Genomic DNA, 27,030 nt, shown 5'->3' with positions numbered 1-27,030 from the left:
AGAAGGAAGGCTTAGCCCAGGCCCGCAGGGAAAACCACAATTTGCCTCTGACATGACATGTTGACGGGTTTCTGGCGGCCGTGCCCCCTTTGTGTCCCCAGAGCCGCTGGGAGCATATAAGGGCCTCCGCCAGGCCTGGGTGGGTGGAGGAGCCGACAGGAGGTTGGGAGCCCCCACCCACCCCTCGTGTTGCTGCAGGAGCGGGTAAGGCAGCCTGAGGCACACCCAGACTTGTCCCGCTTTCCTGTCCTTGACCCCACAACTTTCCTGCAGCTCCTATCAGAATAATGGACATAGAAAGAATTCACCCCTTGCAGGGGACTAGGGGTACTTTGAGGGTGACAGAAGGGAAAAGCCCATTTTACAGATGGGAAAATCAAGGCCTAGAGAAGATCAAAGGCTTGCTGTAAATTCATGGCAGATCTGGGTGGGCTGGGGACAGAATTACCCTATGAATAGGGCTCAAGGGTGCTATTTCTCTCTAACCCACGGACAATGCCAACTGTCCCCCTATTGTGGAGATATTTAGTTCTGTGAGAAACTTGGAAGTTGCAGGGAGCCACTTTGGGGCAAGTTTGCAGGGGGATAAGACAGACACAGTGAAGGCTGCTGCTGGTTCATATAGGGCCACCTTTGTGCAAAAGAGGGTAAGGGGCCCTTTCTGGGCAGACATAAGGCAGGTGGTTGCTGAATCAAGTGTGGCTGGATTTGGGGCCTGCATGCCCCCTTAGCAGGTGCCTGCTGCCACAACAGAATACACAACCATGCATAGAGGCCTTAGATACAGTCCCTGCTTTCCCTGAGCTAACAGAGATGATAAAGAAGGACAAAAACAAAAAATGCATAGTTTCGAATTGTGATAAGAACCTTAAAAGAAATACTCTGGGTGATGTTTAATGGCCGAGGACTTCTTTAGACAAGGTGGTGGAAGGAAGCCTTTCTGTAGAGGTGACATTTATTCATAACCTGAAAGATAAAGAATCAGTCATGCAATGAACAAGAACCTTCCTAACAGAAGGAACTGCAGGTGCAAAGGCCCTGAGGTGGGAAAGCGCTTGGCATGTTTAAGGAAGAACAGGAGATTAAAGTGGCAAGCAGGGGCCTTGTAGGTAATGGCAAGGAGTCTGGGTTTTATTCCAAGAGCGGAGGGGAGCCACTGAAGGGTTTAAGCAGCGCTGACATGAAAGGATAGCTGGATATCTGATGGCGTGAGCAGAAATGGAATTCCTTAAAGAAAAAAATCCCATGAAACTAGTAAATTAGTCACGCCTTTTGGCTTATAAGGCCTCCCAACTCATGTCCCATTTCTTTCTCCAACCATGTTCAGGGTGGAGATGAGGGAGAAGGAAAGAGACGGGACCTGCTAAGTCTGAGTGTGGGGCGTTCCCAAGCAGCCTCGCCTTCTGAAATGGCCTTAGGAGCCAACAGGATAGCAGGTCCAGGGAATAAAGATCCGCCCTGCAGTCCTGAAAGGCGAGGCGCTCTGGATTTCTCCCTCCAGAAACCAGCTGTAGCCACTGAGGATTGACACTTTGAAGTCAGATGAACTCAGCCTCGAATTCTGACCCTGTCACTGATTAGCTCTCACAGCCTCAGTTTTCCCCTCTGTGAAATGGGATCCAATGAGAGAGAGGCTTGGAAAGTGCCTTGTAGACTACAGGGCGCTTTAGAAGCCGTGCTGTGCGGCACACGTGTGAGCTGCTGCCACTGGGATGAAGAGGGCTTTCCTGGTCGTGAAGCTGCACTTGGGCTGTGCTGGGTGGGCCGGAGGGCACCAGCTTGGTGGTGGGGAATGGGGAGGGGAGAAGCGGAGGCCCGAGGAGGAACCTCAGATTGCCTGCTTCTGCCCCTTGCAAGGTGTGCAGCTGACGATGTTGGGGGTGTGGTCCCTGCTTCTCCTCTGGGGTCTGGGGACTCCATGCCAGGGGCTGCTGGAGACGGTGGGCACACTCGCTCGGATTGACAAGGATGAGCTCGGCAAAGGTGAGCCCAAGGAGGGCAGCTTGTCAGGCAACCAGCTGCATGGAAATGACCCCACAGACAGCCTTAGAGGATGGGCTTTAAAGGAACAGATGAGAGCAGGATGCAATTCCCATCTGCTTAAAGGGCATATTTTCCTGGGGCCCGGGGCCTGTCTTCAAGGGGTTAAAGATTTGCTTTGTAGTCTCCAATGGGTGATTAATCCACTTTCTTCTGGGAGGCATGGGTTGAGGCCACCTGGCTCAGGGATGGGGCCGGGATGGAGTTGAGGGGGCAAAAGGGAGGGTGCTGCCTGGACCAGTGTCTCTGCTCCACATTTCTGGGGGGGGGGGGGGGGAACTCTACTCGGCATTTGGTGCTACAGGAGCCAATGGTTCAGCGGGACAGTCTCAGGGGCAGAGTAGAGCAGTTGTGAATAGGACATGCCCCAGGGAGGCCACTGTGGCCTGCTCTAACCCCCTCTGCCTCCACGGGTGACCCCCTCTGTCCTGCCCTTCTCCCGAGTGGCACGGAGTTAGGCTTGGGTGCCCAGGAACAGTGGCAGTGGCCTCCTCTACCTTACTCATGCCGCTAGTGGCTGCCATGCCCCCGTTCTTTGGGTCTACCCCTGCTTTAGGTGCTGCAAGGTGCCCGGGGGTCAGAGGCCCTAGTCATACTACTGACCCCAAACCTGATTTGCTGTGTGACTTGGGCAAGTGCCTGACTTCTCTGAGCTTCAGCTTCCCCATCTGTAATATGAAGGGGTTGTCATGGGATTCATCCATTCATTCTACAAACTGGCTGAGCCTGCCCAGGTGCCAGGCAGAGCAAGTGACTGCGGGCTCTGTGGTAGGAGTAGGAGGCTGTTCTGGCTCAGCAGGCACCCCCACTTGAGTGGAATGTCTGGACTGATTCCATTAAAAATGGGGTCCACCCAGGCTCAGAGGATTGGGGCAGTTGCCGGTGTCCTGGAGGTGGGAAAACGGTTCCTAGCACTTTTCCATCCCTGCCTTATTTGCAGCCATCCAGAACTCACTGGTCGGGGGGCCCATTCTGCAGAACGTGCTGGGGACAGTTACGTCTGTGAACCAGGGCGTCCTGGGCTCAGGAGGGCTGCTTGGAGGAGGCGGCCTGCTGGGCTATGGAGGGGTTTTTGGCATCGTCCAGGAGCTCTCTGGGTGAGTCCTTCCAGTGGGGCCTCTCAGTGGCTACCCACTTCACACCCTATAGGAAGGCTGGCCTTGTCTTTGCCTCAAGGAATAGACGGCAAACGCACTCTAATTTCTTGGCAGCTAGTGAGGGTGGTAAGGGAAGCACTAGACGGGAACCCCAGGATCTAGGTCTGAAATAACGAGTGTACTGTGTGCCCAGCAGGACAGAAGCAGCCACAAACCACTAAGGTTGAGGGTTTCAGGTCTGGGATCACTTCCACTTGATCACTGTGTGACCTGGGGCAAGTTGCTTAGGCTCTCTGGGCTAATCCGGGCATTAGCATGGCCCTTCCCTCACCTCCTTCAGGTCTCTGCTCAAAAGAGCCCTACCCTGGCCAGGCCCTCCTGTTCCCTGTCCTGCCTTCCCATCCTCTGTGGTCTACCTCACTCTCCTGCACAGCATATTATATATATATATATATATTTTTTTTTTTTTTTTACATGGGCAGGCACCGGGAACCGAACCCGGGTCCTTGGGCATGGCAGGCAAGCACTCTTACCTGCTGAGCCACCGTGGCCCGCCCACCTGCACACCATATATTTTACTGACTTGTTTCTTGTCTCTCTGCTAGAGTATAAACCCCAGGAGGGGCAGGAATTTTGTCTGGCTCGTTCACTGCTGTGTCCCCACATCCTAAACAGTGCTCGACACCCAGAAGGTGCTCAAAACATATTTTTGAATGAAGAAATGAAAATACATAGTAGCTAATTCTATAACTCGATGACCACTGAACCAAGGTTTTCTGTGTGTTTGGCACTAGCCTACGCATTTTAAAGGAATTCTCCCACTGAATCCAGGAGGATAACTATTTCACAGATGGGGAAATTGAGGATAGGGCTGTGAAGTGACCTGCCCAAGCTTACCCAGCTGGGGAGAGGGCTAGGAGGAAGGGGTCCACGTGTTTAATGATAGGTCATGCTGTTCGCCCAAGGTGGGCGGAACCAGTCCATGGCTGACGGTGAATCAGGAGGTCAAACAACAGGGCCCAGGGAAGGCCAAAGACCAGCAGCCAGGGCACGGGGCAGGGCCATTGTGCAGGAGGAAATGGGATGATGGCAGCAGCAGGGGGAATGGATGTCCACCCCCAAAAGAGAACATGGGAGTACGAAAAGGGGCCCGGGGAAGGCTGACGCTGCCTGAGGTTCACAACGTACCACCCTGTGGTAGGTCTAGTTGATGTCCCAATTTCACAGATGGGGAAACTGAGAAACAGCAGCAACGTGAACTGCCCAAGGTCACACAGTGAGTTAGTGACAGAGCCGGACTTGAACCCATGATGTGTGGCCTTTACTGATTGCACTACTAACAGCTGCCTTGTGGGGCTGTTCCAGGATTGTGAGTTTATCTGTGTCAAGCAGTCGCTTACAGAGCCCGGCAAACACAAGTGCTTGATGATATTAACAATGTTTATTATTATTTGTATTATAAATTATTTGATCCAATTCCCTCGCTGAGTGAGGCTAGGGCCCCAGACATGAATAGACCTCACCCTTGCCACAAAGAGCACCCAGTGAGTGGGTAGCAGAGCCCACTGCAACCATCCAATGAGCTCAAGGCAGTGATGGAGGCAGCTGGGGCAGGATGTGGGAGCTGCCGGGGGGTTGGCAGAGCTCTGACCCAGTGGGAGAACCAGGAAGGAGGCTTCCTGGAGGAGAGGGTCCCTTCGCTGAAATCAGGAGAGTAGGGAGCAGTTCAAGGGAAGGGTTTTCCAGATACAGAGAACAGCCTGAGCAAAGGCTCAGAGGACAGAGTAAGTAACGAGCATTATGTGGGGCTGTGTTTGAGAACTCCCTTCGATTGTGCGTGTGTGTTTCTGTGTGCGTGTACGTGTGTGTGAGCCTGGGGGCTGGCGGGTTTGGAGAGATCCAGGCCAGAGACTGAACCAGGGCTGTGTCCAAAGGGATGGGATGGGTAGAAAACTAAGGCACTGAGCCTCCACTGATGACGTGACCCACACTGAGCAGGCGACGCACCCGCTCTGCACCTGGTTATCTCACCTTGTCTTTGCAACATCCCTACGAGGTGGGTACTAGGATTGGCCCCATTTCACAGATGAGGAAACTGCTTCCCAGAGAGATGAAGTAACTGGCCTGAGTGCCCACAGTTGAATCTGTGAGTTAGAGGTTCTGGGGCCCACCTGGCCTGGAAGGCTGCCAGCCCTTTGGGGCAGGCCCTGGGGGGTGTCTGGAAGTGAGCGGCCTTCCCCCCACCCCGGCCCCCATCCAGGCTGAAGATTGAGGAGATCACACTACCAAAGGTGTCGCTGAAGCTGCTGCCAGGGTTTGGGGTGCAGCTGGGCCTGCACACCAAGGTGGGCCTGCACGGCTCAGGGTGAGTGTGCCCTGGAGACCTCCACCCACTGCTCCCCACGCCCCCCACGGCCCCACTGGAGACTCTTACCCTACTGTTCCAAGCCCCGCCCCGCTGCCCACTGCGGAAGGCCAGCCTCCCAGGCTCATCCACTCAGTCTCCCCACAGATCCCTGTCCCATTCCCGGGCCTCACCCAAAGGGGTTCGGGATGGGCGCACAGGGCCCTCCTAAGTAGGACTGGGAGGCAGGAGGTGGGGGGAGGGGCCAAGGGGGGAGCCCTGGGGCAAGGGGTACCAGCGGCCTGGCCTGCCCCCACCGTCCGCTCTCGTAGCCCCCTGGGGGACCTCCTGCAGCTGGCGGCCGAGGTGAACGTGTCGTCGCGGGTGGCGCTGGGCGTGAGCTCGCAGGGCACTCCCATCCTCATCCTCAAGAGCTGCAACACGCTCCTGGGCCACATCAGCCTGCTGTCAGGGTGAGTCTGCGGGCCTCGAGCCCGCGCTGGGCGGCCACGACACGTCCGACCCGCTCTGCGTGAGCGCGCCTGCGCACCTGGGCGTCTCCGGGGTCTCGCCGCAGAGCCGGATGGGCGGGGCCTGAGCCCACCCGCTCCCCGCCGGCTCCCCGACCGGTTCAGCCGGCTGCCCGCAGGCGCAGACCGAGGCCTGCGGCTGACAAAGACTCCCGGCCCTGCAGCAGCCGGTGCCGCGCACCCCTGGGCGCCCGCTTCTCAGGTCCCGAAGCCTGGCGCCCCCCCCCCCCCCCCCCCCCCCGTCCTCAGTGTCCCCGCCTGTGTACTGAGGGCCTGGATGAGATGATCTGGAAGGCTCTGAGTGCCCCTGCTTGCCGGATGCCTTTGAGTCCTTACACAGGCACTGCCCCTACAGTTCTATTGAATCATCATTCCCGTGGGACCCCTGCCATCCAGAGAGGACAAAGGGCTTACCCAAGGTCACATGCACAGGCTGAGTCAGGGATGGAAATGGGGCTGGCCTTGGGATTAGGTCGGAGGCTTTCCCCCCGGTACTCTGTGCCCACCTCCAGCCGCACCTACCCCTCCGTTCCGTGACACGCTGTCTCCCGTGTCTATATTCCAGGCCAAATCCTTCCCCTTCCCCTGTTCTTTGCTGGGGGGCCCTGGTTAGTGATGGGCTTGTATTAGCTCCCAGGAATGGGGTTACCCAGGTTAAACCCTCCATAAGCACCTTAATAAAGGAATTCTGGGCAGGGTCTTGGGGTCCTTTAAATTCCAGTGCCTCAGTTCTATTCCTGCGAGCTAAAGGGGACCTTGGAGGGAGACTGCAGGGAATGGTATGGGATCCTGAGGTTGTGGGCCTCTAATTGGCACCCCCTCTCCCCCCACGATGGCCCCCAAACAGACCTGAGCCCGTCTACAGGTACTTCTCATCCTTATCCTGTCCCTTCATTGGTTCGTTCATTCGTCCAACTAATATTTATTGAAGCCCCCACTTTGAACCAAGTACTATTCGAGGCCTAAACATCACTTGTCTGTAAATATTGGGGGAGACAAAAGGTCCAGGCACTTATTGAGCACTGACTGTATACAGATGCACAGACAATCCCATTTAATCTCGACTGTAACAGCTCTAGGAGGTGGGTATGGTGCAGACAAGGAAACCGAAGATCCGGTGGGGAAGGGACTTGCCCAGGCTCCCATGGTGAGGGGGAGGGGGATTTAAACCTGGGTCTCCGGAGTCCCACTAAGGGAGGAAAGGGGAGAAACTCCGGACCCCCAGTGCCCTCCCTGCCCCATGGTCCGGGCTGCCGCCTTCCCGCAACACTGCCAGGCCCTCACGCGTCTCGCTTCGCCCAGGCTGCTGCCGGCGTCACTTTTTGGGGTCGTGGAACAGACGCTCTTCAAGGTGCTGCCGGGACTGGTGAGTGTGGGGGCTTCGGACCAGGGGTCCTCTTCCCCCAGGGCCGTCCCCGCCCCCCACCCAGTTTTATGTAAAGCCGGGCGCCGGTCGGGATTAGGCGGCACTTCCCTCCCACGCCCACCGGATAATCCCAGCCTGGCCTGGATCCTGTGTCCTTGGTGGGCGGGTGGGCGGGCATGGCAGCTCCGCAGACCTCCCCACTTCGCAGCCCCACACAGCCTGGTCCCCAGCTCCCAATTTCCAACCCCTTTTCTTTCTTACCCCCTGCTCTATTTTTGCCACTTGCATTATTATTGCCTTTATGTATTTTTTTTAATTGACTGGTTGAATGATTTTTAACTGAGCCCTTTTCTTATCAATCGCATGCACATTTTAATTTTTTTGTATGCTGTATGGCGGGGTCATATTCATTATCTTTCCACGTGAATATCCCGTTATTGCAACACCACTTGTTGAATTTTTCTTTGTTTGTTTGTTTTGTTTTGGGGAAGTACATGGGCTGGGAATCCAACCCGTGTCTCCCACATGGTAGATGAGCACTGCAAGTTTTTGTTTTTTCACATGGACATTTTTAATACACCATAAACTAAACACATAATGATTAAACTGTTCAAGGGCCCAGACCCCACCTCAGGGCATCCCAGCTGCCTCCACACTCGGGAAAAGCTGTTGACCCAAGCGCCCCCCACTCCCGAGGTGCAGAGCAGGCAAAGGGCAGGCAGGCCTCCTGAACCCTTGTCCTGGTTGTGTCTCCCTTGTGGGTCCTTGGGTGCAATGTGTGTGTGTGTGTGTGGGGGGGGTGTTGGCTGGAGGGCCCTGGGGTTAGCACAATCGTCCTGGGCCTGAAGAAGCCAACTCAGAAAAGAAGCTCAGTGGGAGAAGTGGGCCGACCTTAGGGGCATGGTGCCTTTACACTGCAGCCCCTAACCGGAGTCCCTGGGAGGATTGGCCAGAAGACAGGTTTCATGTGGTTCAAAAAGGTTTTTCAAATGAGTTAATTGCCAACATTTAGAAATTGGAGATTTCTCTTAATAATCGGATTTCTGGCTTGTCTTGCTCAATCAGCCAAGGCTGCCCTGTACCTCCTTCCTGCGGATCACACACGGCTGGCGCCGAGAGGGGCTGCCCCCCCCCCCCCGCCACCCACAGAGCCTTTCTGACCTCCTTCTCTCATTTCTGTGGCATGCCTGCCCCCGAGGCCCTGGAGTTTGGGGCTCCGAGTTTGATCCGAGCTCCCTGCGTTGATGGGCTGTGGGCAGCAGGTTCTGTGATTCCCAGACTCGGGATTCTGGAAGTTGAACTCTTGGTTCTCACAACGCAGGAAATTTACAGCAAAATGGTGGTGGTTTGTTTCACAGCCATCCCGGCCCAGACCTGACTCTCTGGGTAGAGGGGAGGTGACACCTCTCTTGCAGGATCGTGGTTCTAGGAATTCCAGGGAATCAGAGCACTCTAGCTCCCCAGTGTCCACAAGGGCATGGCGGGAGAGGGCTGAGACTCCAGACAAAGGCGCCTCAGCTGCAGGCTTTGCCCCCAGGCCCCAACTGCTCTGAAATGTGTCTGCCCTCTCCCCCCACCAGCATTCTCTGGGGTTTCCTGATGGGGCTGATGTGGCACTGGGAAGCAGGGCTCAGAGGGCTTGGCACTCCGCACCACCACCCCCCACTCCAGCCTCCGAGACCCTAAGACAAAGCCCCAGACTCCAGCCTCTCCGCTGCCTTCCCCCTTGTTTGTGTCCCATGAGTCTTTCCATCCCACCTTGCCTTGGTCTCTGGGGCCACACAGCAAGTCATTTAAAGAAAACGCAGTGGCCCTCTGTGTCCAGCTGGGGTTCACTTTTGTATTTCCGGTCTCCTCCGGCCGCAGCTGTGCCCCGTGGTGGACAGTGTGCTGGGCGTGGTCAATGAGCTCCTGGGGACTGGGCTGAGTAAGTTGGGGCCCAACCCCCTCCTCCTTGCCCCCATCTCCTATCCCTCCCTTCAGTTACCCCAAGGGAGCAGGGATCCCAAGGGTAATAGTGGGAAGGGGCAAAATTCTGGGATTTTTCCTTCCTCCTCAGACTGTGGGCTGCCGTTTTGAGAAGGCCCAATGGTGGAGGCCCGGGCTGGGGCTGCTTCAGCGGGGCGGGAAGCCTCAGAGACCCCCAGGCCCCGCCGGTTTGGGCCAACATTTGCTGAGCTCCTGGGGTGTGTCTGGCACTGTCAGAAGCGTGAGGCAGCTATTATTAATGTTGCCACCTGACAGGCAAGATGACGAGGGCCCAGCTGAAGTAAGGAACCCACAATCCCATAGCCACAGGGGACCCCAGTCTCCCTAAGCCGTTCAGAGACACGGATGTCTTTTCTGTGTTCCCAAAAGGGCTTTGAAAAGGGTTAAAAAGCGTGACCAGCGCAAGCGTAGAAGACTTGGTGCAGATATATCTCTGTGAGTGGCGTGGGTGAGAGAGGCAGGGCAGCGGGCTCCGGAAGACAGGCAGGCCTGGGTGTGAAACCTGCCTTTGCTGCTCTGAGGCTTGTGTGTCCTTGGGCTGGTGGCTTCCCCTGTCTGAGCCTCAGTTTCCTTCTCTGTAAAATGGGGATTAGAGTAGTGTCCAAGTGAATGTTTAGTACAGTGCTGAAGGAACTCAATAAATGGAAGTGGGGGGCCTTTGTTATTGGGGGCAGGGCTCACAGCATCTCTCCCTCCTCCCCTTGCCTCCCCGTGCAGGCCTGGTGCCCCTTGGGGCTCTCGGGTCTGTGGAATTCTCTCTGGCCACACTACCTCTCATCTCCAACCAGTATATAGAGCTGGACGTCAACGTGAGTGTCTGCGGGGGCCCTGCCTGCAGCTGGGGGTGGAGGTGGGATGCTGATGGAGGCTGCTGCTGGGTCACGGTTGGGCAGGTGAGCAGCCCTGAGACCCTCCCGTGCCCTGTCCCCTGCGCCTGCAGCCTATTGTGAAGAGTGTGGCTGGTGACATCATCGACTTCCCCAAGCCCCCCAAGCCTCCCAAGCCTGTCAAGATTCCGCCCAAGGAGGACCACACATCCCAAGTGACGGTGCCAGTGTACCTCTTCAGCACCATGTTTGGGCTCCTGCAGACCAGCGGTGCCCTTGACATAGATATCACCTCTGAGCTGGTGAGTGTGGCGGTCGGGGGAGCTCGAGTGGGGGCTCCGTGCCCTGCTGTGCCTGGGTGATGCCAGTCCTGACCTAGTCACATCATCCCTGTAAAGCTTTGCCGGGCCCTCTTCCCTGTGATAGGAGAGAGTTGGGCAAGTTGATAGCATATGCACTGCTGTTGCCTACTCCTGTACTGTGGCAGACATTACCAATCAATCACCACCCTTTGCTTGGTTGACCCCAGGTGGGACCTCTCAATCCTTCTCAACATGGCACTCCAGGAGGTCACTTTCATAGGTTAAAACTGACAGATGAAATGAAGCCAATTTGCCATCCCTTACTAGATGAACCCTCCAAGAATTAAGACTCAACTATATACTAAAGTGTGAATGTTTAGCATTGCCATGGCTTTTTCAAGAGCAGATTTGAGTTGGAGAGAAGAAAACCAGGATTGGACAGTACCAAAGGTCACTTAGCCATTCATTCTGAGGGACCTGAGACACCTCCTTCCCCCTGCTTCCATTCTGGCCTCTCTCACCTCTGCAGCTGCCTGAAGGCCCAGGCCCCCTCAGAGGCCCCATCCAGAGGCATTTTCTTATTCTCAGCCCTTTCCAAAGCCAGGGAGCTCTGAGCTCCTGGACACCCACCTACAATTCAAGTCCAAGGGAGCAGAGGTTGATGACTTACTTCCTGCAGGCAGGGTCCCAAGAGAGCTCTGAAGGCCTCTGGGATGTTGGCTTAGGGCCCTGAGCTGGGAGGTGGGCGTCAAAGCCAGGCACAGGTTGCAAGGAGAGAATGTGTGCAGACAGCCTGTGGGCATGGGGGCATGTGCATGAATACGGTGGTGAGAAAGAGGGACCTCAGAGGCTGCATCCTGGGAGTCCTGAAAGGAGAGAGTAAGTCTGTGGGTTTATCCTGAGAAGTCAACATGCAGTTCAGGGGTGTCAAATGCCAGGGCCGTGGGGGGCCAGGCAGGTTGCAGAACGGGGGAAGCAGACCTGATGGGACTGGGGTGAACTGGGGAGCTTCTGTTCCCTCTCTCAGGTGACTGCCACTCGGTGTGGCCCAGTGTGGCCAGATTTCCCAACTTATAAGTCAGAAAGTAGCAAATTTATATGGATGCTTATGAACTTCAAATTTATATGAATTTTTGCCCTGTCAGTACTAGAAATGAATTTATAGTTTTGAAAATACTGTTTGGATCAAAAGTAAAAATGCCTGAGGTCTGCTGTGGTCCCTGGGCCCTTGGATTGTAAACTCTGGCAGAATGGTTAAAAAGTTCTGGAGTTAAGGAAAGCCACAGAAGCTGCGAAAGGAAGCCATGGAAGCCAGAAGCTGGAAGCAATGAAACCCGAAAGAGAAAGGCTGCTGAGCTTCGAGCTTATCTGGAATGAATCTAAAGGAGCTGAAATTTCAGAAGTGAACTCAGGAAGTGGACTCCATGCAAACTTCGCTCAGATTGCAGAAGCCTGTGGGGTGTGTGTCTGAAAGAAGATGATGAAGATGTTGAAAGTGTGATGGACAGCGTGGTGTCCGTCCTCTTCGTCCTGGAGCCAGGCAAGCAAGAAAGCCTATCTGTAAAGCTGGTCGGGAGGAGAGCGCCCATCTCTGCGGCTGCAGGGGATTGCAGCCTCGTTAAAGTGGCAGCATCCCGTGGGGCTACCCAGTACATTCCGGCTGCGCTGGATCAAGTTAGAATATAGATTTCTAACTGGAACCTCGCCATTGGAAAAAACAAAACAAAAAAACCACAGCCTTTTAAGGCTACTTTATGAGGCACTTGTGGATTGGAGGAAAAGTGATGCTGCTTCGAAAGTCATGGCGGAATCACCTGGAAGTGGCACTGAGGACGGGGCTTCTCAGGCTCGAGTCGGTGCTCACAGGAGTATTGTGTGAGCCCTGAAAGATCCAAACGTTTCTTTTTGGCCACCTTCTTACTTTAAAACCACTCAGGTTTTTAGAAGGCGAGCTTATTCATGATCTTTTAACCATTTTTGCTGAGTGCTAAATTGGCATCATTAGTCAAGTTTTGTTAGAATAATTAAGACTCCATTGATTTACTTGGGTGATTACATGAACAAAATATGGCAGAAACTTACTTGTATGGGAATAGCAGTAGAAAATAAGGAAATTTCTTTTGACGCAACGCAGCCAGAACTTCTGATTGGAGCGGATGATGTTGAAGCATTTTTTCTTGATGCAGTAAGAAGAGAAATAGTCCACTGCGAAATCGATGAGACCTAGAGGAAAGTAGGCGTCAGTCATAGGATACATTGGACATTCAGGAAACAGCATTAGCAACAACTGTATGGCACACTTAACGCCTGAAAGCAAACCTTGAACCAAGTGAAAGACAACCTTCTGAGTCTTTCTGATACCTGAAATTTTATGCATATTGTTTTGTTCTTTTTGAAAAAAAAATCTAAACCATAGTAAATCATTATAAGTTGAACTCTGAAAAAAAAGTTCTGGAATTAGCCTGCTCAGTTTCAAATTCTGGTGCCAGCACTTACCAGCTGTATGATCCTGTGCAGCAGCCTCATTTTTTCCATTTGTAAAATGGGGGTAATCACCGCACCCTCCTCTTTAAGCTATTGTGAAGGTGAAATGAGTAAAGGCACACAGAGCCCTTAGAATGTTGACTGGCATGTCTTAAGTGCTCAGAAATCGATGACTGATAGAGCAAACATGGGTGTTTGCAGTGGTGTGTGTATGCAATTGGGAGTGTGTGTGGATAAACCTGCCTTGTGTGTGCTGAGGGATTCCTGTCCTGTCCCTGTGTTTACCTCCTCCCCTTCTCCCGTTTGATCTTGGTCCCAGGTTCCCAGCAACATCCCACTGACAACCACAGACCTGGCAGCTTTGGTCCCTGAGGTGAGTGACTCTCTCATGTCAGATAATTGTGAACTTTGGTCACTGCAGCTCTTTCCTGCTTCTACCTGAATACAATTCCAAAATCTTTTTCAAGACAACTCTCGAGGCAGCTGCGATTGAATATTGAGTCCAAATTCATACTAAAGTGTGAATGAATAACACTATCTCCTTTTCTGATAGCAGATTTTGCTTGGAGAGGAAAGGACCAGGGTTTGGCTGCCCCAGAAGTCAACTGGGGACTCACCCTGTGGTTGTTGATTCTCTATCAGGGATTCTTTACAGGTTACTGTGCTGCCTCCCTTCAACTGCCTTACTTCATCTTGATCTTGATCTTCTCTGTCTCTGGAGAAAAGACTCAGGGCACTGGCCTTGAGGAAGGGCGAGAAGGGAGAAGAGTTAGAGAGCTTTGCCTAGTCGGCATCAGTATGTGACTGCCAGGGCTGGGCTCAGCTGTCTCTTCTGTTCAATGGGGGCTGGACTAGCCACTTCCCAGCTGTGTCCCTTTAGTTCAGGAGACAGGGCTCGTCTTGGGAGGCTGGGCTGGCATCGCAGTGTGTGAGTCCCATGGCACCAGCTCTGGGGCTGGTCTGTGATTCCAGATTCTGTGGACATATGAGAGTAGAATCCAGTGATTCCCTCTCTTTATGATCCAGCAACTCTGGGAGCCTGGACTTGAGAAATTGGTTCTCAAATTCCACGACTCGTGTCCTGAGGACCATGATACTGTGACTCTAAACTTTTATGATCTTATAACTTCCACTTCTGTAATTCTATGATATCGTGATTACGAGACTCAGAATTTCCTGATTGTGTAATTCATTCAGCCAGTCAAATGATATTCCTTGAGCATCTGCTACATACCAGGCACTGGGTAGGAGCTGGGTGGAGGGAATGGAGCAGCGAAGACAGGTTAGGAATGGGGGTAGAGCTTTTAGGAAGGATCCTCTGTGACGTCCTCACTGGGGAGGCGACGTTTGAGCAGAGGCCTGGAGGAAGGAAGGGAGGGGGTCAGCTAGGGAAGAGCACTCCAGGAAGAGGGAACAGCAAGTGCAAAGGCCCCATTGCTTCATTTTCGGAAATGAAGCAATGAGGGGGAAGTGGCGGCAGGTGAGATTGAGAGGAGAGGACGGCAAGGGACAGATGGCACAGGGCGTTGTGGGCCTCAGCGAGGACATTGACTCTGAGGCAAACAGAGAGGCTAAGATTTGATGGTTCCATGGTTTGGGGTCTCCCCACCAGAATAGCAGCCTTGTGGGGCAGGGAGCAGGCCCGTGGGGTTCATACTGTAACCTCAGTGCTCTGCATGGTGCTGCAGCACAGTGGGTACTCAAGGAGGGTTTGTTGATTGACTGACTGATTCGATTACTGGGGTATCTAAGGTGCCTCATGCTCCTCTGCTGTGTTCCTGCCTCTCTCCAGGTGCTGGGGAAGTTGCCCCCCAACCAGCACCTCCTGCTCTCGCTGCGGGTGAAGGAAGCACCCACGGTCACTCTGCAGAAAAAGAAGGCCACGGTCTCCATCCCAGCTGCCATCCACGTGAAGTTCTATGGCCCTAAAGGGGCCCCTGAAGCCCTCTTTGAGCTGAACGGAGTGAGTGGCCGGGGGCTGGGGGCCTGACACAGGGGCTCTGAGCAGGGATGACCGTCTCCAGGCTGATGATTTCAGGGTGGGAGGCCCCGTGGTGGCACAGCACGAGAAGTCTCCCGCCCCTACCCTGCCCCCACCCCCGCCCTCATCATCAGGGCTGAGATCTGAGCCCCCCCGAGATTCCTGCCTGCTCCCTCACTGCGCTCAGCTCGAGGCCTGCCCACTCTTCTTCCTCGGGGCCTCAGGAGTTGCTCCCCACCCACCAGCCCCTGGTGCTCCTGTCTCTTGGCCAACCCTCCAGCTTCCTCCTGGCCCCCCACTTGCAAGCTGCCCTCCTTATCTCACTCTCCACTGGTTTTCCCAAACACGTGTAGACAGAGGCAGGTCCCTCCCCTCCTCACTCTCTGCCCTGGCTCCCCACTACCCAGCTCCTGAGGTTGGCATTTGAAGCCCTCCTGCCTCATCCTCTGCCTTTCCCGCTGGGTCGAGGTTCTCCTCCCAGCGTTTCCAGCCCACAGCGTCCTCTCCTATGACACTGCTCACCTTCAGTTTTAATGCGCTGGTTCCTGAAACCAGAATCTTCATGTTACTGCCCCTGTGTCCCGCCCGGAGCCTAACACACGGTGGGGCCTCAGTTAGGGCCCACGGAGGGAGTGGATGATAGTGGACGTTCCCTTGTCAGCCACCTCTTTGCAAGGCAGACCCATCCTTTGAGCTCATTCCACAGAATTTGGGGTAACCCCTGACTTGTTGTCCCATGCAGGTTATCACTCTAAATGCCCAGCTGACTTCTTCGGCGACCAAGCTGCACATCTCCCTGTCCCTGGAACGGTAACGAGGGATGGTGGGCTTACCTTTAGGAGCAAATGTTAGGGACTGGCAGGAACCACCTCCTTGTTTTTGAATATCAGATAAGTTCCAGGTGTTTTACCGGCATCACCCTTGTCTTCAGGACCTGACTGGGGGTGGGGGGCAGTGCTAACCCATTACAGACGCCTCAGCTGGGACCCAGAGCTGGGCTTTTTCCACTGCACCCCTTTACCACTCAAAACCTGGCCTGGAGATAAGCCTGCTGCAGGGATATGGAGTCCAAGTTCCTGAATTATCAGCCCCAGATGCTAACCGCTGAGATAACTGTCCTTGCATATTGCAGAATGCCTTGTAATTCATGCAGCTTGCTATTTCTCTAGTCTCTCCCCTCCACCCCTGTAATAATTAGGCCTCACCATCTTAATAACCAAAGCAATGATGTTGATGCCAAGCCTCCCGTACACATACATGGCACTTTACAGTTTGCAAGGCACGTGCATATCCAGGCACCATATCCACAGTCTGGGCCCAGTGGTCTCCTGCAGGTCCCTCTCCTGGATGCAGGGGCTTTCCGGAGGTCACTGGGGTGTGCTTGTTCAGAGCTGTAGGCACCCGGTGCTCACCTGACCCCATCTCAGTGTCCCTCTCGGGTGCCTCAGGCTCCTACTGCCCCCACGTAGTTCTACCACCGCCCCATTTCCACCCCAGGCAGAAGCCTTGCCCGCTGCCTGGGCTCACCTCCCCCGCCTGGTGGCAGTCCATGCCTCAGCCTCAGAGGTAGAGGTGGGTATCCGGGCTCTGGCCCCAGACCTGCACTTGGGCCAGCTGTGCTCCAGCAGCAAGTTGTTGCCATTAGTAAGCACCTGCTGAATGCAGGGAGTCCTATGTCCAGCGCTCAGTCAGAGATCCTGCCACTTGCCCAGAGTAGAACAGCAGAGGGCGAGAAGGGAGCCGTGAGACAGAGGCTCAAAGTCCCTGGGGTGGGTATGATGTCTCAGAAGAAGGTTAGACCCTTCAAGATCCATTTTACAGGCAGGAAATCTGGTCTCTGAGTCGAGGCAGAGTTGGACCTGTAGACCTGCTTGCTGGTCCCAGCGCACTGGGGTGGGGGCAGGCTGGGAGTGGGGCTCAGTGCTGGGTGAGGGTGAGGGTGGTGGGACCCAGAGCCCCTCAACATCTCTCTCCTCTCCCCACCAGGTTCAGTGTCAAGCTGGCCTCTTCCTTTGCACATGCCTTTGACGTAAGTCCCGAGAGGGTGAGCAGCAGATGTCAGGGGTGTGTGTGTAAATGGTGGCCGTCTCAGGACAGTGACTGTTGTGATCTCCCAAGGTGATGAAACCTCGCAAAGCTGTCAACGTCTAGAAGCTCACAAAGGTCCAAAGTTCTGGAACTTCACACAAATAATAAAGTCCTCCAACTCAGAAAGTTCTAAAATTTCAAAGTTTCACAGAACCCCAAGGTTCCAGCTTCTCACAGAGTTCTGAGGTTCTGAATTCTCAGAACGTCTCAGGTTCTAGAATATTCGAAGGATTCCTAAACTGGCAGGGTTCTAAGGTTTGACCTCACAGAGTTCTACTAGAGCTGGGTGTATCTTCTTCCCTCTTATTCAGGCACCGCTCCCCATATCACCCCAGGCTACGCAGACCTTTCCAAGCTCATGGGGCCGAGGGTGAAAATGGCCTAAATCTGAGGTTCTCCTTTGGATTGTAGGTGGATAGCTGAGTCCTCAGGTTTGGGGGAGGCTGGGGCAGCTGGGCCTCTGAATTTCCCTCTGGGACGGGGAGAGCTGCTTCCCATGAAGCCGCATCTCCCAGCCCTACCTGTACTGTTGCAGGCATCCCGTTTAGAAGAATGGCTCAGTGACGTGATCCGGGCGACCTATGTGCCAAAGCTCAACGGTACGGTTGGCCTGTGCTGTCTGAATTTGGGACTGTCTAATCTGTCGCCTCTCTCCATTGTTCTGATAGCAACACCAGAGCCAGAGAAGGACTGATCATCCTGTTTCTAAGATGCAGAAATCAATGCACCAATGTTTCTATTCAAACATTGATTAGCACCTACATCATGAAGGGCACTGGGACCTGGTATCTGATCTGAGCTGGGTCCTGTCCTCAAGCTCACAATCCAGTGGGAAATAGTCATATAAATAAATGATTTGGATACAGATGACTCAAGTTGTACAAGGGGATGAAGGAACCACAAGGAGGCTCTGCTGAGATGAGCTAGGGATGACAGCACAGAAAAGGGGCATTGTCGTTTGGGTTTACGGATAAGTAAGAGTTTGCCTGTGGGAAGACTGAGTTTCCAAGAAGAGAAACAGCTGCTTGTGAAAAGTGGTAGAAATAGGGTCACCAAGTCCTACCCCGGGTACCCACATAACTTTGCATTCAACCATTCCCTCTTTCTAGTGGAACTGAATGTTGGAATTCCTCTGCCTAAAGTTCTCAATGTCAGTTTTGCCAATGCAGTTCTGGAGATCATAGAGGTGAGTTTCCCAGGCAGATGTGGCTTAGGTGGGACTTAAGCCTGTTTCTGGAGAGCCCTGCTTGAAGGCCTGAGGGCTGTTTTCCTCATCCTCTGGCTTGTCCCTGCATCATTTTCTAAATTGCCTAGATAACTCCACATCACTTAATTTGATGGCACACAGATGGCACACAGTGTGTTGCTCATCTCCCATACAGATATGTCATGGCAGCTATTGCCAGTCAGTCACAGAGTTCTATTCCTCTGACTTCAGACACACGCTCCAGCCCACAGGACCTCAGATCCACAGTTTCTGTAGCCCAGGGTAGCAGATACATAAGCTGACTCTCCCTCAGCCTGTGCCTGTGTCAGACAGAGCTCATCAATCATGGCGCTTGTTCTTGCTGAGCACAGACCTGGCCTCGCGATCCTTCTCAACCCAGAACAAATTTGAGTCGTACGATGAATGGCCCAGGAGGTGCGTGGAGCAGAGAGTTCTGTGCCACCTTCTCGGTTAAGGACCAGAGCTGAGGAAGGTCACACTCCTGCCCCAAGTCACACAGTTCATTAGCACTGAAATTAGAAATGAAACTTGGACCTGCATGTCTCAACTTAAGTCCTAAAGTCAGCAACCTGCCTCACACTGGCTGTCATTTATTCATCACCATTTATTCATTCACCCGTTTATTCATTTACGAGATATTTAATGCATGCCTGTTGTGTTCCAGGTGTAGTGCTCACCCGGTGGGGGGGTGGGGGGACATGGAGATGGCCGCAGGGGCGGGGATGTGGCAGGGCCGGCAGGCACACCAGGACACAGAGGGCCTAACAGAGAGTCATTGCTCCTTGCAGAATGCTGTTGTGCTGACCGTGGCATCCTGAGGCTGAGAGAACGCTGCCATCCCTCCCTGTTGATGACAGAGTCTGTCCATCTGCCCACTTTGCCTCGGTTTCCCCACAGTCCCTAGCCTGTATTAGTGACAGCATCAGCATCCCCTATCCATGCAGTTCTACCCAACATGCTGGCCCTGTCCTCGGTCTGGGGTGGGGACTGCAGGGCAAGCCACAAGGCTCTGCTTCAAAGAGGACTCTGGGGTCTCAGTGGTGAGTCCTGAGCTTTCAATAAACGACTCCCCATTCTCAGCACCTCCCGGCTGGTTTGTTCCCCAGTCACACAGGGGCTCCCAGACAGGAGCTCCTGGGAGGAGAAGGGATTTGAGCCTGTCATTGCAGCTTTGAGTCCCTCACTTGGCTGGCTGGCCTGGGCAGCCTCTGTGCCTTGTCCCGCCTTTCTCCCCTCCTCTGCCTAGAGCACTCTCTGTGTTTCTTTCTTTCTCTCAGCTACCCCACTTCTCTAAATCCTTCTATTTTTTGCATTCGGTTTCTCTTGTCTTTCTCAGTCTGTCTCTTTCCGTCTCTGACTTCGGGTTGTTTCACGGAAAATGACATCTGAGCTGAATTTTGAAGGATGATAGGAGTTTGCCAGCATGAAAAGGAGACAGCATCCCAGGATGCAAGGATGAGTGACACCCAGTACTGCCGGGAGGGCTTCCCACTTGCTGCACATCAGATGGGAACAAACCTCAAGACAGACCTAAGGACGAAGCTATATCAAATCCTCTTAGCGTGGCTGGAGAAATGGAAGCCACAGAGGAGCTGACTGGTCCAGGCCCCACAGTGGCAGGGTTGGAACAGTAATCTAGGAATTCTGCCTCTTGTCCCTGGGCCACTTCCCCACTGCTTGGGATGGGCCTTCTTGGTTTTCAGGAATGGCCCTAAGTTGGCACTTATAAGTGGGCTTGAGTGAAGAGGTGTCAATGACACCTTTGGTAACTAGTTCATAGGATTTGGGCTTGGGGGACAGGCAGAGGAGTGTTGGAGCCCATCTCGTGGTTTGTCCACCAAAAGGAATGGCCCTGAGACCATTCTTCCATTTTACTCACTCATCCATCCATCCATCCATCCATCCATCCATCCATCCATCCATCCATTCACTTTCTGAGTTGGAGGACTTTATTATTTGTGTGAAGTTCCAGAACTTTGGACCTTTGTGAGCTTCTAGACGTTGACAGCTTTGCGAGGTTTCATCACCTTGGGAGATCACAACAGTCACTGTCCTGAGACGGCCACCATTTACACACACACCCCTGACATCTGCTGCTCACCCTCTCAGGACTTACGTCAAAGGCATGTGCAAAGGAAGAGGCCAGCTTGACACTGAACCTGGTGGGGAGAGGAGAGAGATGTTGAGGGGCTCTGGGTCCCACCACCCTCACCCTCACCCATCGACTCTCCCATCCACTTGTCCAATCCCTCCTTCCCCACATTCACCCAGCCATCTATTCCATCCATTTGTCCATCTATTCATCCATCCTTCCATCCTTCCTCCATCCACCTGTCTATCCACCCATACATACATCCTCCTTTCCTTCCTTACTTCATCCCTCCCAACCATCCTCCCATCCTACATTTAGTGGTATCTACTACATGCTAGACCCAGTGCTGAGTGGCATGTTGGGGTTTAACTTCAACTCTTTATTCACTTCCAGGTATCTACTGACTCTTTATCCAGGATAGCTCAAGAGCTAGCTGCCTGTGTGCAAATCCCATCCTGGCTGCTGACTAGCCATGTGGCCTTGGGCAAGTTATTTAATCTCTCTGAGCTTTGATTTTTTTCATCAGTGACATGGGGGTGATGGTAATGAGCTTTTGAGGGTTAAATCAGCACTCAAGATAGTGACTCACTCATAAGAAGCACTCACATAGCTATCATTACTGCACTATTCTACGTCCTGACCATGCCTCCATCTGTTCTCTCCTCTCCATGCCTTGGCCCTTCCCAGTGCACCCCCTCATCTCTCGTGAAGACCACACCTCCCCTGGCCTCCCACCCTCCTCTTTTCCATCCCATCCTCCTCCAGCCTGTCCTTGACCTCCCATGGCCATCTGATACTGCCACTGACGGCCCTTCAGTGGCTGGAGTCTCATTGCCAACAGGAGATCTTCCAGACACCTGGGGTTGGCAATCAAGGCTGCCCATGCCTTGGCCTCAGCTGATTCCTCCTGGAGCACAGAGTGGGAGCACGATTGTCACCGCTCCTCAGGCTCCTCATCTGGGAAATGGGGATGACATGTGCTCCCCCATAGGTGTTTGAGGATTGAATGAGTCAGCCCTCATAAAGTACTGAGAAGAGTACTTTAAAGTGCATGCTAAATGCTCAATAATGTGGAGCCAGGCTGCCTTTTCCTGGAACTCTCGTCACCCCACCCCTTCCCCCAAGTGTGCCTGGCACACTCTTACCCTCCTTGACACATGGGGCATGTGCAGTCCCCACTGGTGGAGCCTCTCAGCCCCTCTTGCACTCACTGCCGTGGGCAGGCTCCAGGCTTGCACTCACCAGTTTGTGTGGTCAGTGCCTCTCCCATGCAAGCAAAGGCTCAGGGGCAGCACCTGCCCCATCGTGTTGTGTCCTGTGTCTGTGCAAAACAGGGGAGCAGCTAACCTCTGCTAAGCACCTGTTCTACACCAGACATGACATTAGATACTTATCCCTTAGCTCACTTGATTTTCACAGGACCGGAAATGATGGGTCTCATCACCCTATTTTGCATACGTAGAGACTGAGGATTGGAGAAATGGGACTGTGCAGCTCCCAAGTGGCAAAGCCAGGATTTGAACCTGATCCTTCTAATCGTGGTTCCTTCTGCCCTAATTCCTAGGCTTTCACTGACCGCTGTAAATGATGATACTTGCACTTACTAAGTGCTCAGCTCCTTGAATCAACCCTGATTTTCTAAAAAATGCTTTTTTTTTTTTTAATTTTTAGCTCTATTGTGTGTAGGTTTTTTTTGGGTGGGGTGGTGGTGCATGGTCCTGGAATCGAACCCAGGTCTCCACATGGAACGCGACCATTCTACCACTGAATTACCCATGCACCCTGTAAGAACTGTTTTTACTCTCCTTCTGCATTTGAGGAAACTGAGGCTCAGAGAGGTTAAGTGTCCAGACCACACAGCTAGGAAGTGCCAAGGTCAAGATGTGAACCCAGGTCTGCCTGACTCGAGAGCCTGGGCTCTGAACCTGTGCACAGAGGTGGGGTGGGGATATGAGACGATGTTAAGGGCACCCCAGCAGGCTGACACTCCAAGAGGGAGAGCAGGGCCGAGTGAAGGGCTGGGTGTTAGGGCCGGGTCTGTTTCTCAAATCCTGAAGCCCCCCCTGTATGGCTCCTATGTGGCCCCCTGCGTGGCTCCTTCCAGGGAACCCGGATGTCCCTCCAGCCTCCCTCACCTGCTGCCTCTGGCTATGAACAAAGGTGTCTTTGGACGCTAAGCCAGGGTGATCTCCTTGGTGCCAGGGCTGGACTAATCCTCCCAGGGCGGCGTGGGGCCCCTGAGGACAGGGTGACGGTGAGGGGAGGTGGGGCAGGTGGGCCTCAGGGCCACCAGGGCCTGGCTAGTCCCAGGACTGCAGGCCAGATAGAGCCTTGGGTGCTGGCAATCAACACCCTGTGGTGTGCCACCCTCTGCAGCTCACAGCACGCCTTGGTCCCCACTCCTTCAAGGGGCAAGGAAGGCACAATTGTCCTCTTCGCATTTTATTTCAATTTAGGAAGGTAGTATATTTGTTTAACACGCATTTATATCACACTTACGAAGTGCCAGGCAATGGGGAGTCCCAAAGGTGTCAAACGAGGGAGGACCAGGAGTCCCTTTAACTCAGATCATTATCATCATTTTGAGATGGCATTTCTAATCTCCCCATTTTACAGAGAGGCAAACGGAGGCACTGAGCAGGAAAGCCATTGGTGCAAATACATACTCACAGCAGGTGGGGCAGAAGGTACTCGTACCCAGTGGCTGCCTTCACTAGGAGGGCCGGGCAGGAGGGGCTGATGCTTTCTTGGGCCCCCACTCCACCCCCAGCCCCGCACTGTGGAGGCTCCAGGTGCATCCCAGATATTTCCCATGCAATCCCTGCAACCCTGCCGGGGAGGCGTGATTATGTCTATTTTGCAGTTGGCCAGACTGAGGCCTGAGGAGACATGCTTGTTCTCAGCTAAAAGGACAGAGGGGATATGGGAACGCAGGTGCACAGTGACTCCGGGGGTCTCTGCCCCTGAAGCCCCCCAGCCCCATGGAGATGAATAAGACAGCCCAGGGCTGAAGCAGAAGCCGTTTCCTCATGCTCCTCTTGTCCCTCGCACTTCTGTCCCCCAGAACCAGCCAGGACCCGGGGACTGAGGATGAAACTGCCATCTCCTGGGCACCCACCTGGAATGCTGAGGGAAGAGGGCTGGGCTGGACACGGGGGACAGAGGCAGCCACTGGCAGGTCTTGGAGGGGGCAGTGACGGCCTACGGGAGGTGGGAGTAGGCCTGGAAAGTGGTGGGAGGGAAGTCTCCAGGGTGATAGAAATGCTTTGTGTGCCAGACCCTGTCCTCAGTGCTTTGCAGAATCGAGTCACTTGATTCTCACCACACTGGGGTAGGGGCTGGGATGGTGCAATCACCAGCTCACAGCCAAGAGGATGGCGAGACCTGGGAGCAGAATCCAAATCTTGTAGCCTGTTCCAGAGCCCATGTGCGAAACATCACAGCAATGCTTCCTCTGCAGACAGGGAAACTGAGTCCCAGAGAAGGGCTGGCCTGGCAGCAAAGAAGGAGAAGCCGGTGGTGATGTTGGCAGAGCTTGGCAGGACTCAACCTCGGCCACGCCTGCCCTTAGCCCCTTCAAGGCCACATCCGTTTGATCCCAGCCCAACTTCAGAGCAGGCCCTGGTGGGGAGACACACACCCCTGCCTCAGGAATTCACAGGGGTGGCATCAGTTAAACATGGAGGTGGGACCTAGGCTGGGGCTGGAGGTGGGGGGAGCCTCCAGTCCAGTGGAGGGTAAGGGCCCTCATTTGTCTGCTGGCCCAGCTGTTGGGGTGCAGCCTGGTTTGTCCAGAGTATTGACACCTCAGTGTAGGGTCCAGAGGAAGGGGAGGGGGTGGGGGTTAACAAGGAAAGCTTTCTGGAGGAGCTGGCATTTCTGCACGGTTTCGATCAGTGGAGTTGGGAGAAGGGCATTCTGGATGAGAGGGCAGCACACGCAAGGCCCGGAGGCAGGGAGGCCTGGGAAGGGGGTGGAAGGAGCTCCACCCGGAATGCTGAGGGAAGGGGGCTGGGCTGGGCCCGGGGACAGAGGCAGCCATGGGCAGGTCTCGGAAGGGGCAGTGACGGCCTACGGGAGGTGGGAGCAGAGCTGCGAAGAGGCAGGAGGGAAGTTTCTAGAGTGATAGAAATGCTCAGGATTGTGAGATGGGTGCGGGCTCCATCACTGTATAGAGTTGTCAGAACTCAGCCAGTGACATTAAAGACCTGTGCATTTCATGATATGTAAACATTACATCTAAAGGAAAGAATCATAAACGATATTGAACTGAAGTGATGGCGTGCGTGTTGAAGTGTTGAGGGGAAAGTGTACTGACGTCTGCGACTCAATTGGAAATACATTTAAAGAGGTGGGTTCATGGATAGATAGATGATTAAGCAAGGATAACAGAATATTGGTGGGTACAAGGTAAAAGCTAATGGATATTCTCTGTACAATTTTTCCACCTTTTCTGTATGGGTGAAAATGTCATAGTGAGATTGGGACAAGGGGTAGCCCTCTGTAGATCAGAAGAGCCCCTCTGCTTGTTCTCTGCACACAAGGCCCATGTTTGAGGAGTCATACCCATCTCCATCTCTCCTAATCCTCAAATCAGCACGATGAAGCAGATATTCTACACATTTTACAGATGGAAATAGTGTGAGGCTCAGAGAGGGGAGGTGGCTGGTCCAAGGTCACACAGTAAGTCAGAGGTTGAGAGTAGCTTGAACCTGGGCCAAACCAATCCTGAGTCCAGTTCTGGGCATATCCTGTCTGCCCAGACTCTCCAGAATGGGTAAGAGCTGGAAACCTGATGCAGTGGGGGGTGTTTCTGGTTCTTCAATCTAGGGACTGAGCTGGGGTCTCCAGGAATGTGCCCAGCCCAGGGGCCGATAAACTCAGGCTCATGTGACACCAACCGGGGCTCTGGGAATTAGCTGCAAACCACAAACCCTTGTGGTTTTGAGGCTTGTGCCTGATCTGCATGGCAAATCTGAATTCTGGTCTCTCATAATTACATGGTGTTTCTTTCTCTGGGTCCAGGCTCAGACTCCACCTGCTATAAAAGCCTGGCCTGTGGGCAAACTCAGCCAAATCAGAGGACCCGGTGAACGGGACCTCTCAGGACAGAGCTGCAGGGACCCACTGGGGGTAAGGAGGAGCCCCTTGGACAGCAGTGGGAGGCTCAGCCCTGGGGAGGTGTTTGGTGCCTGAAGGGAAGCTAAGAGAGTCCCGGACTGGAGACTGCCAGGCCGATCCCTCTGCAAGCCTCACTTGTCTTGTCTGTAACATGGGCATCGTCACAAGAACCTCCCTGGGGTCAGTCAAAAGGACCCAAGCCAGGTGGCTTCCATGCATGGGCAGAGCTGCACCCACTTTCCCAGGGACTTTTGCTCTCTCCCTGAGATGCTTCAACTGCTTTCTGATGCCCCAGATCTTTCTACTGGTGATTATTTTCTTACTTAAAAGTGGTGATTCCTGTTTAAACAAAGCACCCTCAGGGTAGTGAGAATGAGATGAGATGAGGAAGCCAGGAAAATAATTATTACACCTATTAGTCCTTCATATTCTAGTATAAATGAGTGTGTCCAATCTTTTTGGGGGAGCAGATGGGGGTGAGGAAGAAGCTTAGGAATTTTATGAATTTCAGGGGAAGTAGGAGCAGGGAAGAGAAGAGGGTGCATATATGGTGGAGGCCGAAGCCAACGATATCAGTTTGGCCCTAATAGGAGACCATGTCCTGGTTGTTTTCCTGAAACTGGTATATGGGTAGATCAGGCCAGTGGAGTCAGAGAGGGGTGAGGGCTTGGAGGCAGAAAAGCAGAGTTCCCAGGCTGGCCCACTCATCCCTAAATACCTGCTTTACCACCTCAAGCTCGTAATACCCTCTACCCACTTCTTGGGATATGAAATAATAGTCCCAAAACAATAACAATTGCTGCTATTTATCGAATGTCTAATATGTACAAGATACGTTATGTTACGATTAAGAAGCAGAGGCTCAAAAAGGTGAAATCTCTTGCTAAGGATTAGAATCCAAATAGCTCTGATCCAGAGCTCTTCATCTTAATTGCATGGGATAGAACTGTCTCCTCCAAAGAGGTAGGAAAGGGCATTTGCTGGCTGGATGGCTGGATGGGAGGGTGGCTAGATGGATGTGTGGATGGACTGATGGAAGGATGGGTGGATAGTTGGATAGATGGACAAATGACTGGCTGGCTGGCTTATGGAGAGATGGGAAGATGGGTGGATGGGTAAATGGATGAAGGAAGGGGAGAATGGAAGGTCAAATGAGTAGGTGTGTGGGTGGATGGCTGTGTGGATAGGTAGATGCTGGAGAGATTTCCCCAGAACCTGCTTGCTACCACTTTGCTATTTCAGATGGAAATACCCATTACCTCCCTTCCCTGAAGCCCTCTTTGGAAATTTCAGCTTGAAAGATTATCAGACACCCATGCTCTAGGAAAGTATGAAAATGATGTCTGCTTCATCAGTCCCAGGATTCATTTCAGTTTGAAAATCTCAGCAGGTGGCATCAAGAATCCTGGGCCCCACGCCATTGTGTCACCTCCATTTGTTTCCCCGTCTCTGGGTGATATGACCCTCAGCAGGGTGCTGCTCGGGGTGGTGACAGCCAGGCATGGGGTGCACTGTCTCCCCAGCAGGGAAGCAGCACCAGC

General features: G+C 53.5%; 1 protein-coding gene and 1 pseudogene across 1 annotated transcript; both read left to right on the top strand.

Annotated features, from left to right (window-relative positions):
• The first annotated feature begins 1,871 nt into the window (after window positions 1-1,871).
• On the top strand, window positions 1,872-19,351 carry BPIFB3 (BPI fold containing family B member 3). The gene is made up of 15 exons (XM_077159966.1): window positions 1,872-1,983; window positions 2,981-3,137; window positions 5,398-5,502; window positions 5,814-5,954; window positions 7,314-7,377; window positions 9,244-9,304; window positions 10,084-10,175; window positions 10,307-10,495; window positions 13,299-13,352; window positions 14,772-14,942; window positions 15,703-15,770; window positions 16,947-16,989; window positions 17,584-17,647; window positions 18,158-18,234; window positions 19,065-19,351. The coding sequence occupies exons 1-15, from the start codon at window positions 1,872-1,874 to the stop codon at window positions 19,092-19,094; spliced, it is 1,428 nt and encodes a 475-aa protein (XP_077016081.1). The 3' UTR covers window positions 19,095-19,351.
• On the top strand, window positions 11,846-12,860 carry LOC143683706 (eukaryotic translation initiation factor 3 subunit M pseudogene; annotated as a pseudogene).
• Window positions 19,352-27,030: the final 7,679 nt, after the last annotated feature.

Source organism: Tamandua tetradactyla, chromosome 1 (assembly GCF_023851605.1).
Source record: "Tamandua tetradactyla isolate mTamTet1 chromosome 1, mTamTet1.pri, whole genome shotgun sequence".
NCBI lineage: Eukaryota > Metazoa > Chordata > Mammalia > Pilosa > Myrmecophagidae > Tamandua > Tamandua tetradactyla.
This window is presented reverse-complemented; position numbering and strand designations above follow the sequence as displayed.